This window comes from Geotrypetes seraphini, chromosome 10, assembly GCF_902459505.1.
Source record: "Geotrypetes seraphini chromosome 10, aGeoSer1.1, whole genome shotgun sequence".
Lineage (NCBI taxonomy): Eukaryota > Metazoa > Chordata > Amphibia > Gymnophiona > Dermophiidae > Geotrypetes > Geotrypetes seraphini.
In genome coordinates, this window is record NC_047093.1 from 10,993,127 (window position 1) to 11,010,495 (window position 17,369).

The window sequence follows — 17,369 nt, forward strand, 5'->3', positions numbered from 1 at the left end:
TTGTATTCTGTTTATTCCTAGATAAAATTGAAAATGGAGAGGTCTACCAACGGAGAAAAGGGCCACCGCCAAACGTAAACGAGGAGCTAGTCTCCCCTCCTAGCTCCACAGAGAATATCAAAAAGCAAGATCGCAGCTGGAGGAGAATTATGCTTCTCATCTTGGCCATAACCATTCACAATATACCAGGTAAGATTTCTAGAAGTATTGACCTCTTGCCAGTGAAGGTAGAGATTGCCCCATTGTAAGTTGAGGGTGCAAGTCTGGGTTGCACTGGTAGGGTTGGTGGAACCCATCATTGAAGAGAAGCTGACTATTGAGATGCATGAAATGAATTCTATAAATGGCGTCCTAAGCGGACTTGGGCGTCTCTAGGGAGCCGTTACATTAGGCCAGGTCATCTTTGGCCTAATTTACTGGCACCGATTTCAGGCGCTTAGCGATGCGTAACTCAACCATGCCTATTCTCTGCCCTTAACCACACCTACTTTTGATGTAGGCATCGTTAGGCATTGGATGATGCTTCCACTTAGGCATTGCTAGGCGCCACATGGAATTCCACGCCTAACTTTTCATTTTAAGTTTAATTTTTTTTTTTTGTTTGTTTACTAATTATTCAATTAACTTTGGCATGGTCAATTACAGCACCATTTAAACTAATTGAACTAATTTAGGTTAGGTATGGATTTTAGTTGGGTGGCCTCGATTACGGCAGCTCGTGGCATCTCACTTGGGTGCCGTTTATAGAATCTGTCCCTTAATGTCTCTGAAACTGTCCAGTTAGCGTCTATCTCAGAATTGGCTACTTTGAGGGTGTTTCGGGTACAAATTCAGCACGTGGCCAATTAAGTGTTGATATTCAGGACTTAAAGCGGCCAAGTCGCATAAGTCAGCCCTGTCTTTACGCTGTGCTCCATAGCTGCTTAAGTACTGAATATTGCACTTAACCAGCTAAACCCAGAAATTCAGTGCTGAAGCCCAGTCATGGCCCAGCGTTGAATGGCCATGCGTTATGATGGCAACGGTCAGCAAAATGCTGAGTGCCACTGGCTGAATATCGAACCCCACGTTTTACAAATGTCTCGAGTTGCTGATGTGCTTTAATAATAATAATAATAACTTTATTCTTCTATACCGCCACAATCTTGCGACTTCTAGGCAGTTTACAGTCAAGAGAGCTGGACATTCAGCGAGTTACAATGTGCAGATAGTCAGAGGAAATACAGAATGTAGAAACATTAAGGAAACAAAATTATACATATACAAATTGCTGATCGAGAGTATAAGGTATACAGATTGGAAGAAATTTCCAAGTGGGCCTGTTAGGAGAAGGCCGTGCAATTCAGAAAGTACAGCGAAAATTACGATATGATAACAGTAACAGTTTATCTAATATAATAAAACGCTAGGCCGCGCATGTGCACTCCCATCGCGTGCGTCCGTTTTCTGTGAGCTGTAGGGCACCACAGATAGGAGTGCGCATGCGCGCGAAGCTCTCTCTCTCCCTCCCCCCGAGGTGGATGTCGGCCACGGCGGCTGTTGGCGGCCCGAGCGGATGTCAGCCGCAGTGGCTGCTGGCCGCCCGAAGCTCGCTTTCTCTCTTCCTCCCCCCCCGAGGCGGATGTCGACCGTGGCGGCCCGAGTCGGATGTTGGCTGCGGCGGCTGTTGGCGGCTGCAGGCCGCGGCAGCCAAACCCGGAAAGCATTTCAACATAAGTAGGCCATGCAGTTCAGGAGGAAGGTATGGAGGGGAGGAAAATACTGCACAGGGAAGTGGGGTGGGAGGGAAATGCTGCAACACACGGAAATGGAGGGGCAGAAAAGGGGTTGATGGACAGGGGAATAGGTGCTGATGAACAGGGAGGGGGGCAGAAAAATGAAGACAGGGGGAACAGGAAGGAGGTGATGATGGACAGGGGGAGGTAAAACAAAGGGAGAAGGGCTTCTGCTGGATAAGGTGAGCAGTGATGGGGTGGTGGAGGACACAGGGGAGGTAAAAGGAAGGGAGAATGGACAGGGGGAGCAGGCAAGGGGTGGTAGTGGACAGCCAAGGAAAAAAAAAAAAAAAAGACAAGACAGAAATACAGAAAGCGGCTAAGGAGAGAGAAAAAAAAAACAACAACCCAGACACACACACATATATTCTAGCACCCGTTAATGTAGCGGGCTATAAGACTAGTATATATATATATATATATATATATACATATATAATAATAATAACTTTATTTTTCTATACCGCCATAGTCAGGTGACTTCTAGGCGGTTTACACTGTAAGAAGGCTGGACATTCAGCGAATAACAAGAGGTCTCAATACAATACAATAAGTCAACATACAATACAATACAAAACAATACAATACAATACAATGAGTCTGTATACAACACAGTACAATATAATACAACGAGTCTAAATATAATACAATACAATAAGTCTAAAGACAACACCATACATAAGTCTAAATACAGTATCGTACAATGAGTCTAAATATAATACAATAGCGTAGAGGGGAAAGTTACAGATTGGAGTTCAATGGGTAATGAGTAACTGAGTATTTCTTTAGAACTTCCATTTGAATTTTAGTACTGTGGATAGCGAATATCTGAATACATGAGGGGCATCTTGAGAGAAAGAAAGAAAGGCGTTTAAAAGGAGGGGAGTCCTAGTGCGGGAGGGGACAATTTTAGTCAGTGAATTTTTCGAATAGGGCGGTTTTGATCGATTTGCGGAATGCACTGTAAGACAGGTTGGGTTCGTTTATGTAGTTTTTCAGCCAAACTTGCTGTCTGTTCGCTTGGAACTTAAAGGTTCTATCCAGGAATGATTTGTATCTGCAGCCCGTAATCTTTGGGTATGCAAATATGTTTTTGTTTCTGGTCGCTCGTGTGGGGTTGTGTAGGATGAAGTGAGTTTGTAGGTATGAAGGTGCTAGTCCCCAGACTTGCCTGAAACAGGTGCAAGCAAATTTGAATAGTATTCGCGCTTCAATTGGAAGCCAGTGCAGCTTTTTATAGTAGGGGCTGATGTGGTCGTTTTTTCTTAGTCCGAAGATTAGTCGAACGGCGGTGTTTTGTATTAATCTCAGTTTTTTTATTGTTTTTTGTGGGATGCCCAGGTAGATGATGTTGCAGTAGTCAAGAATGGATAAGATCAGTGCCTGTACCAGCAACCTGAATGATGTTGGGTCAAAGTATTTTTTTATGGACCTTAGTCTCCATAGTGTGTAAAAACATTTTTTCACTAGTGAGTTTGTGTGGTCAGTCATAGTTAGGTGTGTGTCTAGAGTAATATCAAGTATTTTTATGTTATTAGAAATTGGGTATTCGTGATTGTTTATTTTTATCGATGTTCTCGTAATTTTGTCATTAGGACTAGCCAGAAAGACTTTTGTTTTTTCTGCGTTTAGTTTTAGTTTGAAATTAGTGGTCCATTTATCGATTTCGGTCATTACGTTTGAGAGGTTGTCTACAATTTCTTTTGTGATGTCATTTAAGGGGATTAGAATGGATATGTCGTCTGCGTAAATGTAGTGTATTAAGTTGAGTTTTTGTAGGTGGTGACCTAAGGAGGCGATATAGATGTTGAAAAGTGTGGGCGATAGGGGGGAACCTTGAGGCACGCCTGATGGGTTTTTCCATGGTTTGGAATAATTTCCATTGCTGATTACTCGGTAGGATCTGTTTGATAGAAATTCTTGGAACCATTTCTTTGCCTTTCCAGAAATTCCCATTACTTCAAGGCACAGTAGCATGAATTCATGGTCTACCAGGTCGAACGCGCTGCTGAGGTCTAATTGTAGAATTAGTGCGCTTTTGCCTTTGCTAAAGAGATCATAAAGGTGGTTTAGTAAGGAGGCTAAGACAGTTTCTGTGTTGTATCCTTTCCTGAATCCTGATTGGTGTTCACTAAGGATGTTAAATTTGTCCAGGTAGTTGACTAGTTGAAGGTTGACCAATCCTTCCTGTATCTTTGTGGAAAGGGGAATGCTTGCTATGGGTCTGAAATTAGATGTCAGAGCTGAAGAGGTTTTCTGATCTTTGGGGATTGGAGTGATTAGTATGTGTCCCAATTTTTTGTTTAGTGTTCCGCTTGTGAGGGCGGATGTTAGCCATTCAAATAGTTCCTTTTTAAATTCTAGAGGGGCAACTGTCATGATTTTAGGGAGACATGCATCAAGTAGACAGTTAGATTTGGTGTATTTGTTGAAGAGATTTAGGAACTGATGCCAATTTGGATATTCGAGGTGGTCCCATATCATGTCTACTCTGGTGTCTTGGTCGTGAGGTTCGAGGAATTGAAGAGCATTTGTTATGGTAGTGGGTAGAGTTGCTCTTAAGTCAGCGATTTTATTTTGAAAGAAGTTGGCTAGGGTTTGTGCCGATGGAGTGGGTTCATTGTCCTTTTTCAGTATTTGTGTTGTATCGGTTATTGTTTTTACTAGTTTGAACAATTCTTTGCTGTTTATTTTTGAAGTACCAATTTTTTTTGCATAATGCTTAGTGCGTTTTTCTTTGTTCAGATTTTTGTATGTTTTCATTTTTTGTTTTCCAGTTTGTCTTGTCTGACTCATTGTTTGTTTTTTGCCAGATTCTCTCCAATTTTCTTAGTTCCTGTTTGGTGGTTAGTAGTTCACAGTCAAACCATTCATTTGGTGGTATATTTTTCTTTTTTGTATGTTTTATATGGTGCTATTTGGTCTAGGAGTTCTTTGCTGTAAGTTTCCCATCTTGTAGGGAAATCCTGATTATCATTGGTTATGGGATGTAATTCATAGTGGGTCCAGAATTCTGTTGGGTTAATAATGCCCCGGCTGGTTATTGTGTTCGTATTGACGTTTTTGAGTTTTTGTTGTGTGTTCTGTTTTAGCCAGTGTAGATTGAACTTGCCAATGAAGTGGTCTGACCAGACGCATTTTTCCCAGGGTCCTGGGTAGTATTGTATTTTGGGATCTATTGTTTCTTTGTGGGAGAAGGTGATTAAGTCTAGTTTGTGTCCTTTTTCATGGGTTATTTCTGTGTCTGGGTTTGGAAAGTCTAGTGATATTAGGAAGTTGGCGATTTCGGATATTTCTGGTTTTGTCTGTTGCTCTAGATGTGTGTTTATGTCTCCCAGAAGCAGGTTGTATGATCCTTTTAGGGTGGATAAGGTAAGGAATTCGGCGAATTCCTCTTTAGCGTTTGCCCATTTTTTGGGTGGGATATAGAATAAAGTTGTAATTAGAGATTCTCCTAACTGTGCGTTAGTAATTTTGCAGGTTAGTATTTCAAGGTTTTCAGACGATTTGGAGTCTGTCTTGATGTAGTCGAAGTGGTCTTTTAGGATGATCGCTAGTCCTCCTCCTTTTTTCCAGTTTCTTGATAGTGGAATGATTTTGTATCCCTGAGGAAGGATTTATTTCATGATAGTGTCATTGTCAGAGATCATCCATGTTTCTGTCAGAAACAGGAGATCAGGTTTTGTTTGTAGTATCCAATCATTTATTATGTGTGCTTTGTTTCTCACCGAACGGGTATTTAGGTAGTATCCCTTAATGTTTTCGTAACTGTTTGCTGTGGGGATTTCAGAGTATGTTATCTTTCTTAAGTTTCTGTTACAGGTCTTGTTCCAGTGAGGTTTACGGTGTTTGCGGGTGGTGTTTAGTACTTTGATTTGATGGAGGTCTTGTTGTGGCTGGTTTTGTAGGGGTTGGAGAGGGTTGGAGGGCTTAGTTAGCTCGACTGGTCTGAGCCAGGAGATGGGGTAGGTGTGCATGGGTTGGGGGGGGTTGTCTTCATTGCCCCAGCATGTAGAGCATAATAGGTATAGTATCCCTAAAAGTAGTTGCTGTTTATTGCAGATTGCCATGTTGTGTGAAAAGGTGTGCGGTTTGGGTTGGGAGAAGTAGGGACTGTTGCCTGACTGGGTGTGGCAGTCAGCGAGCAATGGAAATGGGTAGAGGTAGAGAGAAACTGGTTGAGAAGACAGAGAGAGTTGGAAGTAAGGAACTGAGTTGAATTGAGAGAGAGGGTTAAGTAAGGGGAGAACTTACGGTATAAAGTGGAGAAAGCTTATCTCTGGGGAAGAAGGATAGTCTTACGGTAGCCTAGTGCTAACAGGTTGAGTATATGGAGTAAGATAGCTGGGCTGGTCGTGCAGTAACAGACAGTAATTGGTAAGGCAATAATTGATCATGCACTAACTGGACAAGTCATGTGATAACAGGTTGTACATGCGGTCACCGGCTATTCATGCAATAGATGGTTATACATGCGGTTACCTATTCTTATACCTATTAAACATGCGGTATCATGCTGTACATGCTGGCTATACGTACAGGGTCAGCAATATACGTGCTGGGTAGCCAGTATACGATTGTACATGCAGTCTAAGCAAACAGATTTTAACTGTAAGGAGTACTTATCGTTTATTCTGGAGTTGGGCTTTTCGCTCTGGTGCTTCGCGAAGGTGCGTGCAAAGGTGCACGCGCCTTTGCCGTGCGCCTTTGCCGGCGCGCCGAACGGCTGTGCGCCGTTCTCTCAGGCCAGATATTAGGATCGCCGAGGGGGGGCGGAGCAGGCTCACACGCCCGGGTTGGAGGGGGCGGTTTCGCCGAAGGCCCCGATTCAAAAGTTTGCTGCCGATTGCAACTGAGGGGGGCTTCTGAGGGTCAGGAAAAGCATATATATATATATGCTTTGTCGTCCCTTGCCATGAACTGTCACATATAATGTGGTAGAATGAGGCATTATGACATCACAATATGAGCTCTGGAATGTTGCTACTTGTCCTCCCTTGCCATATGCTCTTCCCTACCAAGTCCCCTCCAGTGAAGGGTTGAGGGAATGACTAGGCAAAAGGGTAGGTTTTTATAGCTTTTCTAAAGTTAAGAAGTCCTTTAAGGGCTACTACTACTATTTATTATTTCTATAGCGCTGAAAGGCATACATTCCTGCTCAGAAGAGCTTACAATCTAATTTAGACAGGACATTTTAGGGTTGGGGAAATGATACAGTGGGTCTAGGTATCTGACAGCAGTGGAATGGGAGTTAAGAGTTGAAAGCGGTTTCAAAAAAGTGGGCTTTTAGCTTGGATTTGAAGACTGCTAGAGACGGAGCAGGACGTATTGAATCGGGCAGCCTGATATGAGGAGGTAGGCTGTTCTAGAGGTTTGGTAAGAAATGGGGAGAGGATCATTTCCAGGCTGTCAGGAGTTGGAGGGAGTGTCCTGATGATGTACGTAGGCGTATTTCATCTTGGGAGCGTAGCGTTCTCTTAAGGCAGAGAGAGAAATATGTTTAAGTGCCTATTGCCCTCATAAATCAGGTTCCCTGCTGTAATGTTACCTTAATATATTTGCACCCTTCTAGGATCAGGTATAACTGTGTGTGAGAGTATTTGTCTGTTACTAGGGAGAGGTCTGCAGCTTAATTTCTAAAGACACATAAATGGCCTGCATAAAAGACTATTTATAGTAACATAGTAAATGACAGCAGATAAAGACCTGAACGGTCCATCTGGTTTTTTTATAAAATAGGCTTGCATTTCTACATATTAAGAACATAAGAACATAAGCAATGCCTCCGCTGGGTCAGACCCGAGGTCCATCGCGCCCATCAGTCCGCTCACGTGGCGGCCCAACAGGTCCAGGACCTGTGCAGTAATCCTCTATCTATACCCCTCTATCCCCTTTTCCAGCAGGAAATTGTCCAATCCTTTCTTGAATCCCAGTACCGTACTCTGCCCTATTACGTCCTCTGGAAGCGCATTCCAGGTGTCCACCACCCGCTGAGTAAAGAAAAACTTCCTAGAATTTGTTTTGAATCTATCCCCTTCCAATTTTTCCGAATTCCCTCTTGTTCTTTTATGTTTTGAAAATTTGAAGAATCTATCTCTCTCTACTTATAGGCACCTTATTATAAAATAGCTGTCCCCCCAAAAAAACAGTGTTTCTTGGCTTGTAACCCCTGATGCTGGCATTTTGCTGAAGGGCTTGTTTAGTTATATCTGTGTTGGAAAGAGAAGACTCCATTATTGTAAGGTTATCTACCTCTGTATTACAAAAACCTGTCTCCATAGACTACATACAATTGGTTCAGAATACTGCCGCCAAATTGATTTTTGGGAAACGCAAGTTCGATCATGTGACACCATTGCTTCATAGAGTTCAGTTTAAATGTGCTTCTGTCATTTTTAAAATTATTTAAAAAAAAAAAAAATGTATTTAATTAAGTTTTTACATTTACAGATCAAGTAAACACTTGTACAGAAAGTTGGTTAGACAGAACAATTCTCTCAAGGTATAAATCTTAATACCTTGATGGTCCTTAAAAGGAAATAAAAATTAAAAGGACATTAATAATTTCATCTAACACAGCTCAAGTCCTCAACTTAAGATCCAAGATTTCTTATAAGCGAGAAAAGAAGGTAAATTATAATCAGTTAAGAAATATGCTAAACATAGTGCTGAGGTAGGAGATACTTATTAAACTTCTAGAGCACTTATTGTTGTGTTTTTAAAATTCTTTATGGTATCTTCACTCCCCTAGTTCCTTTATCCTGGAATCTTTATAGATTCTCTTTTGCAAGGGGTGACCAACAACTTAAACTATCTCTTCCTTCCAGAAAAGGGATCAAGGGAGTTAAGACCTTTGGTCAATCTCTGATCTTTAAGTTTTCCCAATTTTGGAATAATCTTCCATTTCTTTTGAGAAGCTCCGGTTCCCTTTCATTTTTCCGCAAGTCTTTGAAAACTATTTTGGAAATTAATCTCTTTGGATATCTCTCTCTCATAGCTCTTATTTGTTTAAGTAAATTGTTGTAAACCGAGTCGAGCTTTCCTGGATTGAAGTCTTGGTATATAAAACCAAGCATTAGATTATATTAGATTAGACATGATCAAAACATTCAAGATATTGAAGGGAATTGACTTAGTAAAGAAAGAGAGACTGTTCACCCTCTCCAAGGTGAAGAGAATGAGAGGGCACTCGCTAAAGAGAGTGGTAGAAATCTGGAACGCTCTTCCGAAGGCTGTTATAGGGGAAAACACCCTCCAGGAACCAGAACATACGCAGGTAAGGCTAGACTCAAATAGGACACTGGCCTTTGACCCAAGGGCCGCCAAGTGAGCGGACTGCTGGGCAAGATAGACCACTGGTCTGACCCAGCAGCGACAATTCTTATGTTCTTATGGATGAACATCTGAGGGCATACCAAGCACGAACCTCAAGGGCTAGTCCTCAAACACTGGAATCTGAGTCTCCGTTTCTGCTTTCCAGGGATTCTTCTGTGCAAACTGTATGGCTTAAATCTCCTTTGAACGAACGTAGGTATGAGAGAGGCTTCTTCAGTGTGTTCATAAGAACATAAGAAGTTGCCTCCGCTGGGTCAGACCAGAGGTTCATCATGCCCAGCAGTCCGCACCTGCGGCGGCCCATGAGGCCCATGACCTGTAATGTGATCCTTCTCTAAGCCCTTTGATCCCTTTTATCCTTCTATCCAAACCTCTATCTAAAACCTATCTCTACCTCTATCTGTATCCCTCAATCCCCCTATCGTTCAGGAATTTATCCAATCCTTCTTTGAACCCCCGTAGTGTACTCTGTCCTATCACAACCTCCGGAAGTGCATTCCAGGTGTCCACCACCCTCTGTGTAAAAAAGAACTTCCTAGCATTGGTTCTAAAATTGTCCCCTTTCAGCTTCTCTGAGTGCCCCCTTGTGCTTGTGGTTCCCCATAGTCTGAAGAATCTGTCCCTTTCTACCTTTTCTATGCCTTTCATGATCTTGAAAGTCTCTTATCATGTCTCCTCTGAGTCTCCGCTTCTCAAGGGAGAAGAACCCCAGCCTTCCCAACCTGTCTTCGTAGGAAAGGTTTTCCATACCTTTTATCATTTTCGTCGCTCTTCTCTGGACCCTTTCAAGTATCGCCTTGTCCTTCTTGAGGTATGGTGACCAATACTGGACACAGTGCTCCAGACGTGGGCGCACCATCGCACGATACAGCGGCATGATTGACCTCCTTCGTCCTGGTTGTAATGCCCTTCCTAATAATACCCAACATTCTGTTTGCTTTCTTTGAGGCTGCTGCACATTGTGCCGTTGATTTCATTGTAGTATCTGCCAGCACACCCAAGTCTTTTTCAAGGTTACTATCCTCTAGCACTGATCCCCCCATTTTGTAGCTGAACATCGGGGTTTTTTTTCCCAAATGCATGACCTTGCATTTCTCTATATTAAAGCGCATTTGCCATTTACTTGCCCACTCTTCCAGTTTGTTTAGGACCCTTTGTAGGTCTTCACATTCTTCCATGGTTCTAACCCTGCTGCAGAGTTTGGTGTCATCCGCAAATTTAATATGTGCTTGCATCGTAAACTGAGCTGTTTCAAAATCTCTGCACCAGTTGAAAAAGGGTAAGTAAACCACACGTTTTATTAGACCCGGACCTAAGTTCTTTTGAAGGAGTTTAATAAAAGTTCTGTCATTGATCTTTAAGGCTTTGAATAAAGCAGCTCCCTCAGTAATTTTCCTCTACTCTTAAGGAAATTACAAAAAAGTAATGAGAGAGTTCCTAATAAGGTAGGTGTCTACTGATTAGAAAATTGAAGTAGAACATGTACTAAATGGAAAAAAAACCAGATTAGCTTTTCAGAAGATTAAGAGATTGAGGCAGACATTCCAACCTCTACTGGGTTTGCTTAAAAGATGCCAATGGAATGATATTGAATGATCCAGGAAGTATTAAAAAGAGATGGAAAAAATATACGGAGAGTTTATACAAACAAGGTAATGAGGATAACATTGGGGAAATTGAACTGGAAACTGAAGCTGAAGAAGAACCAGATAATTTTAAAGATGTCAAAACAGCGATTAAAGCTTTATGGAAAAACAAGTCACCTGGTATCTACGGTATTAGAAACATGATGGCAGATAAAGGCCAAATAGCCCATCTAGTCTGCCCATCCGCAGTAACCATTATCTCTTCCTCTCTCCAAGAGGTCCCACGTGCCTATCCCTAGGCCCTCTTGAATTCAGACACAGTCTCTGTCTCCACCATCTCTTCCGAGAGACTGTTCCATGCATCTACCATCCTTTCTGTAAAAAAGTATTTCCTTAGATTACTCCTGAGCCTATCACCTCTTAACTTCATCCTATGCCCTCTCATTCCAGAGCTTCTTTTCAAATGAGACTCGACTCATGCACATTTACATTACGTAGGTATTTAAACGTCTCTCATATAATAATAATAATAATTTTATTTCTTATATACCGCTATACCCTAAGTTCAAAGCAGTTTACAATGAGAGTCGTGCTGAGAGAGCAAGCAGTGTTTACAATAGGAGACATATGTTTACAACAAGATACATATGTTTGGAGCAGGACATACGATATAAGCTTTGGCAAGTTACAGAACGAAGGAATAATAATAAGATACGAGAGATCAGAGCTGTTTACAAGGAGATAATTACAATGTGAATAAGATACAGGATGTTACAATGTGAGTAAGGTACAGGAAGATTTTTACAAGATACTTACAATGTGAGTAAGATTTTTACAAGATATTTACAATGTGAATAAGATACAGGGTATTGTCAAGTGAACAAGATACCGGAGGATTTTACTAGATACAGGAGGATTTTACAAGATACCTTTTACAAGATGCCTTTCCTCCAAAGTACAGTGGTACCTCAGTTTACGAGTGTACTGGTTTGCGAGTGTTTTGCAAGACGAGCAAAACACTCAGCAAACTTTTGTCTCTTAAACCGAGCACTGCCCCGATAAATGAGCACTCAGCAATGGTGGCCCAGGGGTAAGAACTTGCCTGCGGTGCTGCACAGCCTGCGTGCTTGCCTGCGTGCTTCTACGTGGTGAGCATGTTGTCAGGGGAGCGGCTGCCTTAGGAGAGGAGAGAGAAGTCGCGCGCATGCTCATTTAGGATGGCCAGTTTAGATGGGAGCTGGGAGAGCGCTGACGGACGGCAGAGGCATCGCAGAAGCAGGAGGGCAGCCGCATGGGGACCCCGAGGAAGGAAGCCAACACTTTGGAATCGCTGTGCAGCACCCGCAGGCAAGTTCTCACCCCTGGGCCACCATTGCAAACTTCGGTTGTGGAACGAATCTTCTGAGTTTGCATTAAAGCCTAAGGGGAACTTTGCTTTGAAAAACGAGCATTTTGGATTATGAGCATGATCCTGGAACGGATTATGCTCGGAAACCAAGGTACCACTGTATACAGATTGAGATCTTTAAGTCTGTCCCCATAGGCCTTATGATGAAGACCACATACCATTATATTAGGCTTCCTTTGGACCGATTCATCCTTTTTATATCTTTTTGAAGGTGCGACCTCCAGAATTGTACACAGTATTCTAAAAGAGGTCTCGCCAGAGTCTTATACAGGGGCATCAATACCTCCTTTTCCCTACTGGCCATGCCTCTCCCTATGCAACCTAGCATCCTTCTGGCTTGCGACGAAAACCTTTTCAACCTGTTTGGCCACCTTAATATCATCACATACAATCACACCCAAGTCCCGTTCTTCTGTCGTGTACATAAGTTCTTCACCCCCTAAACTGTACCGTTCCCCCGGGTTTTGCAGCCCAAATTCATGACTTTGCATTTCTTAGCATTAAATTTTAGCTGCCAAATTTCAGACCATTCTTCAAGCTTTGGAAGGAAAAAACATGGCCAACCAATTGGAGAAGATCACTGTTCATACCTAAACCGAAGAAAGGTGACGCCAAGTACTGTAACAACTACAGAACAATTGCATTAATTCCACACCCCAGCAAAATATTGCTGAAAATAATACAACGAAGGCTCCAATCATACGTTGAGCAAGAACTACTCGAAGTTCAGGCTGGTCCTAATATCTGGTAACTGTGATTCGGGTTATTCTTCCCAATGTGGATCACTTTGCTTTTGTCTTCATTAAATTTCATCTGCCACTTGGACGCCCAGTCTTCCAATTTCCTAAGGTCTGCCTGAAATTTTTCACAGTCCGCATGCGCTTTAACAACTTTGAACAGTTTAGCGTCATCTGCAAATTAAATCACCTCACTTGTCGTTCCAATTTGCAGATCATTTATAAATAAGTTAAATAGCACCGATCCACTGTTTACTCAACTCCATTGAGAAAAATGACTGTTTAACCCTACCCTCTGTTTTCTATCCGATAACCATAAGAACATAAGAAACGCCTTCACCGGATCAGACCCTAGGTCCAACTAGTCCGGTGACCCGCACACGCGGAGGCCAAGCTAGGTGCTCCTGATGGAGACCTTGACTACCCGTATCCCTCAATGTGATTTGCAAGAAGGTGTGCATCCAACTTGCCCTTGAATCCTAGAATGGTGGTCTCCGTCACAACCTCCTCCGGGAGAGCATTCCAAGCGTCCACCACTCGCTGTGCGAAACAGAACTTCCTGACATTTGTTCTGAGCCTGCTGCCCCTCAGTTTCAGTCCATGACCTCTTGTCCGTGTCACATTTGAGAAAGTGAATAACGATGTTTCTTGGTCTATTTTGTCGAATCCTTTTAATATTTTAAAAGTCTCTATCATATCCCCTCGCAGCCTCCTCTTTTCGAGGGTGAACAGTCCCAATTTTTCTAGGCGTTCCTTGTAGCTCAAATTTTCCATACCTTTTATCAGTTTCGTGGCTCGCCTCTGCACCTTCTCCAGCAGGGTTATATCCTTCTTTAGGTATGGAGACCAGTGTTGGACACAGTATTCCAAGTGTGGTCTGACCATTGCTCTGTAAAGCGGCATTATAACGTCCGCTGATCTACTCGTGAACCCCTTCTTTATCATGCCAATTCCTAATCCAACTGAACTTTGCTGCCTATCCCATGACTCTTTAATTTTCTCAGGAGCCTCTCATGAGGAACTTTGTCAAAAATCTTTCTGAAAATCTCACCTTTATCCACATGTTTATTCACACCTTCAAGTTGGTCTCGGTTTCTCTTTTTTTATGCTTTCCCATCTTCTGCCAATTCTTCTGTTGCTGTCCATTGGCTCCTCCTACCATGGTCCAGCATTTCTCCCTCTCTCTCTCTTCCCTTCCTCACACCAAACCATCTGCTCCTGGGCAACTGCTTTCCCCAGCATCACAGTTTAAATGCTACTCTATCTCCTTTTTAAATGTTAACGCCAGCAGCCTAGTTCCATCCCGGTTTCATAACATAACATAAAATTATCCTTATAGATCGCGGTACCAAAAAGTTCTACTCAGTTTACAAAAGATTATAAACATTAAACATAATCGTATATTTGAATGAGTCAGCTAGTCAGGTATTTGGAGAAAAGGTGGAGTCCATCCTTTCGGAACAAACTCCCCCTTTCCCAGAAGGTTGCCCAGTTCCTAACAAATCTAAATCCCTCATCCCTGCACCTTCATCTCAAATCACCTTGTATATGGTCTAACCAGTAGCCCAAACTGCACCCGTGATGTACCTCCTTCAAATCTCAGTGTCCAGTGAAAAAAGCAGCTTTGTCAACGTGCTCTTTAGATCTGTTAAGTGCCGCTATTAACCTGTAGAGATGCTTCCAAAATCATCAACTTTCTGTGCTGCACATTAGAGAATGACACGGGTTACAAATTTGTCACCGCAGGAACTCAATTTTCCCATCCCCGTGAGTTTTTTCACTATCCTGGTTTCTGCCCCATTCCTGTAAGCTCTGCCTTAACCGCACAAGCCTCAAACACTTATGATTTTAAAGTGTTTGAGGTATGTGCAGATGAGGATGGAGCTTAAGCATTGGTGGAATGAGGCATTATGACATCACAATCTGAGCTCTGGAATGTTACTTAGGATTCTACAGTGTTTGAGGCTTGTGCAGATGAGGACGGAGCTTAAGCATTGGTGGAATGAGGCATTATGACATCACAATCTGAGCTCTGGAATGTTACTTAGGATTTTAAAGTGTTTGAGGCTTGTGCAGATGAGGACGGAGCTTAAGCATTGGTGGAATGAGGCATTATGACATCACAATCTGAGCTCTGGAATGTTACTTAGGATTCTACAGTGTTTGAGGCTTGTGCAGATGAGGACGGAGCTTAAGCATTGGTGGAATGAGGCATTATGACATCACAATCTGAGCTCTGGAATGTTACTTAGGATTTGAAAGTGTCTGAGGCTTATGCAGATGAGGACGGAGCTTAAGCATTGGTGGAATGAGGCATTATGACATCACAATCTGAGCTCTGGAATGTTACTTAGGATTTGAAAGTGTTTGAGGCATGTGCAGATGAGGACGGAACTTGCAGCAATGGGGCAGGGACAGAAAATGAACTCACGGGGAAGGGACAGGAAAATGAGTTCCCATGGGGATGGTGAAAAATTTGCCCCTGTACCATTCTCTTTGTCTTCAGTTTCTACCCAGAGATTCTGCTGCTTCACTTTCTCCTGTCTTAAGCTTTATTTTTACCATTTCTCTAAATGTGGAACATGTACCCTGAACTTCAGTCACGTAGGATGGATGAGAGGGGAAAGGGTATTATCAGTTCTGTGCAGAAAAGATTTGCTCACTCTGAGCTAGAGAAAATTCCACCATCTCTGGAAAACCCATCAAATCGCACAGAGAAAAGCGTTGTGGGTTGATTATTCACCCTATAGCCTGACTTTGCTCTTTGTGCTGGAAAACATGGCTTCAGATTCTTCACATAACAAGTGGAGGGTGGGGGGGGGGTTGGATTGTTTTTAAGAAAGAATAGTCTCTTATCTAACCAAAGAGTGGATTAATCTCGTTTGTAAAGACCAGATAAGCCATTTTTGTTCTTTACTTGCCTTCATTTTGTTATTTCGCTGTGTGACTCAGTGGTTTATTTGCCTCCTGATGAGGAAAGGAGTCATATCTTCAGACTGGAATGGAGGTTGGTCCCCACGGTACGGTTTGTGCTATGTGTTAATTATTATGCCCTGCAGTCACTCTTCCAGAACATGCCCAAATACATTACCTCCGCACCAGAATCCAGCTGCCACCGTGTAAATAATGCAAAGAACGGTCTTCTAGTGCGCAGAGGCCCAGCTGGTATGCACTGGAATGAAGACAGAGACAGAGAGAGGGCGGATGCTCCAAAGGCCATTAGGGACTAGGACAGAACCTCCTTTCACAGTTTGGTGTAATTAATAGACTTATTTAAATTACATTATTACATATTACATGCCTTATGAGTCTGCTGATTATCTTCCTGTTGAGTATAGAAAATTTGCATTGCGTGCGTTCTAAAACCAATATTACCCGGTATCACGGTGCATGTTGGCAGATGAGACCTCTTTGGCTCTGCCACTCGCTTCCTTCAACCTGGTCACCACCTTTCTTTGCCTTCTGCCCCTGCACAAGCCTGACCACCTGCACCTCATCCATTTTATTGTTAAGGACTGTGTGTTATTTTTGTATAATATTTTTATTAGATAGAGAAGCACATTACATTTTCACCCCCTAGTTCCTTTATCTTGGAATCTTTACAGATTTTCCTTTGCAGCAATAATAATAATAATTTTATTTTTATAAACCGCCCTACCACTTAGTTCTAGGTGGTTCACATGCAATACTAAAAATATGCAGTCAATGATTAAAATACAATATTCTATAAAGTTAAACTAAAATTATACAATAAATAAATAAAAAATTGAGCTAAAATTATACAATAAATAGTAGATAATTGAATGCAATATATTTTGATTACATAAAATTTGGTCAAAAAGATTATGCTATAAAACAATAAAATTTAGCTGAAATATACTAGCTGTGACCAACAACTCAAATTATCCTGTCCTTCTAGCAAAGGTATCAAAGGATCCAAGATCTTTGGCCATTCCTTGACCTTCAAGTTTCCTCAACTTTGGAACAATCTTCTACTTTTTTTAAGAAGTTCTGTCTCCCTTCCTTTTTTTCATAGGTCTTTGAAAACTATCCTGTTCAATAAGCATTTTGGTAATTAATTCCTGTTTCATTCTTCTCTCTTTTCAGTTCTTTTGGCTTAATTAATTATTGTAAACCGAGACGAGCTTTCCTGGATTGAAGTTTCGGTATACAAAACCAAGCATTATGTTAGATTATGCAGTGAACAAATCTTTCACCAGCAAGAGCAAAGGCGACCATGTTTTGACCAAAACCCAGGTCGATGACAAAGTTACAACTGTCCCTCAATGCAGTATGTTTTACTTTTCTTCCCCCCCATCCCACTGTCATACTGATTCACCCATTCATTCCAGCACTTATTCTAAGAAGCTCCCCCAGCCACCCACCAGGCCCTCAAATCATCTCTAAAGCTTCAGATGGCATTTCTATTACGAAGCCCTCTTCCATCTTGCACTTAAGTCACTTTGGCAGCCACCCTTTCCATCATCCTATCATGTCACATTGTCACTGTGGGCAGTTCCTCATCCAC

The 17,369-nt window shown here is 42.1% G+C and overlaps 1 protein-coding gene across 2 annotated transcripts in view; it reads left to right on the plus strand.

Annotated features, from left to right (window-relative positions):
- Positions 1–17,369, plus strand: part of SLC39A11 (solute carrier family 39 member 11) — a 549,521-nt gene that overhangs the window by 380,980 nt on the left and 151,172 nt on the right. For both annotated transcript variants that reach the window (XM_033962153.1, XM_033962155.1), the window contains exon 6: positions 22–189. In XM_033962153.1, the coding sequence (XP_033818044.1) occupies positions 22–189 (168 nt within the window). The remainder of the gene's footprint in view (positions 1–21; positions 190–17,369) is intronic.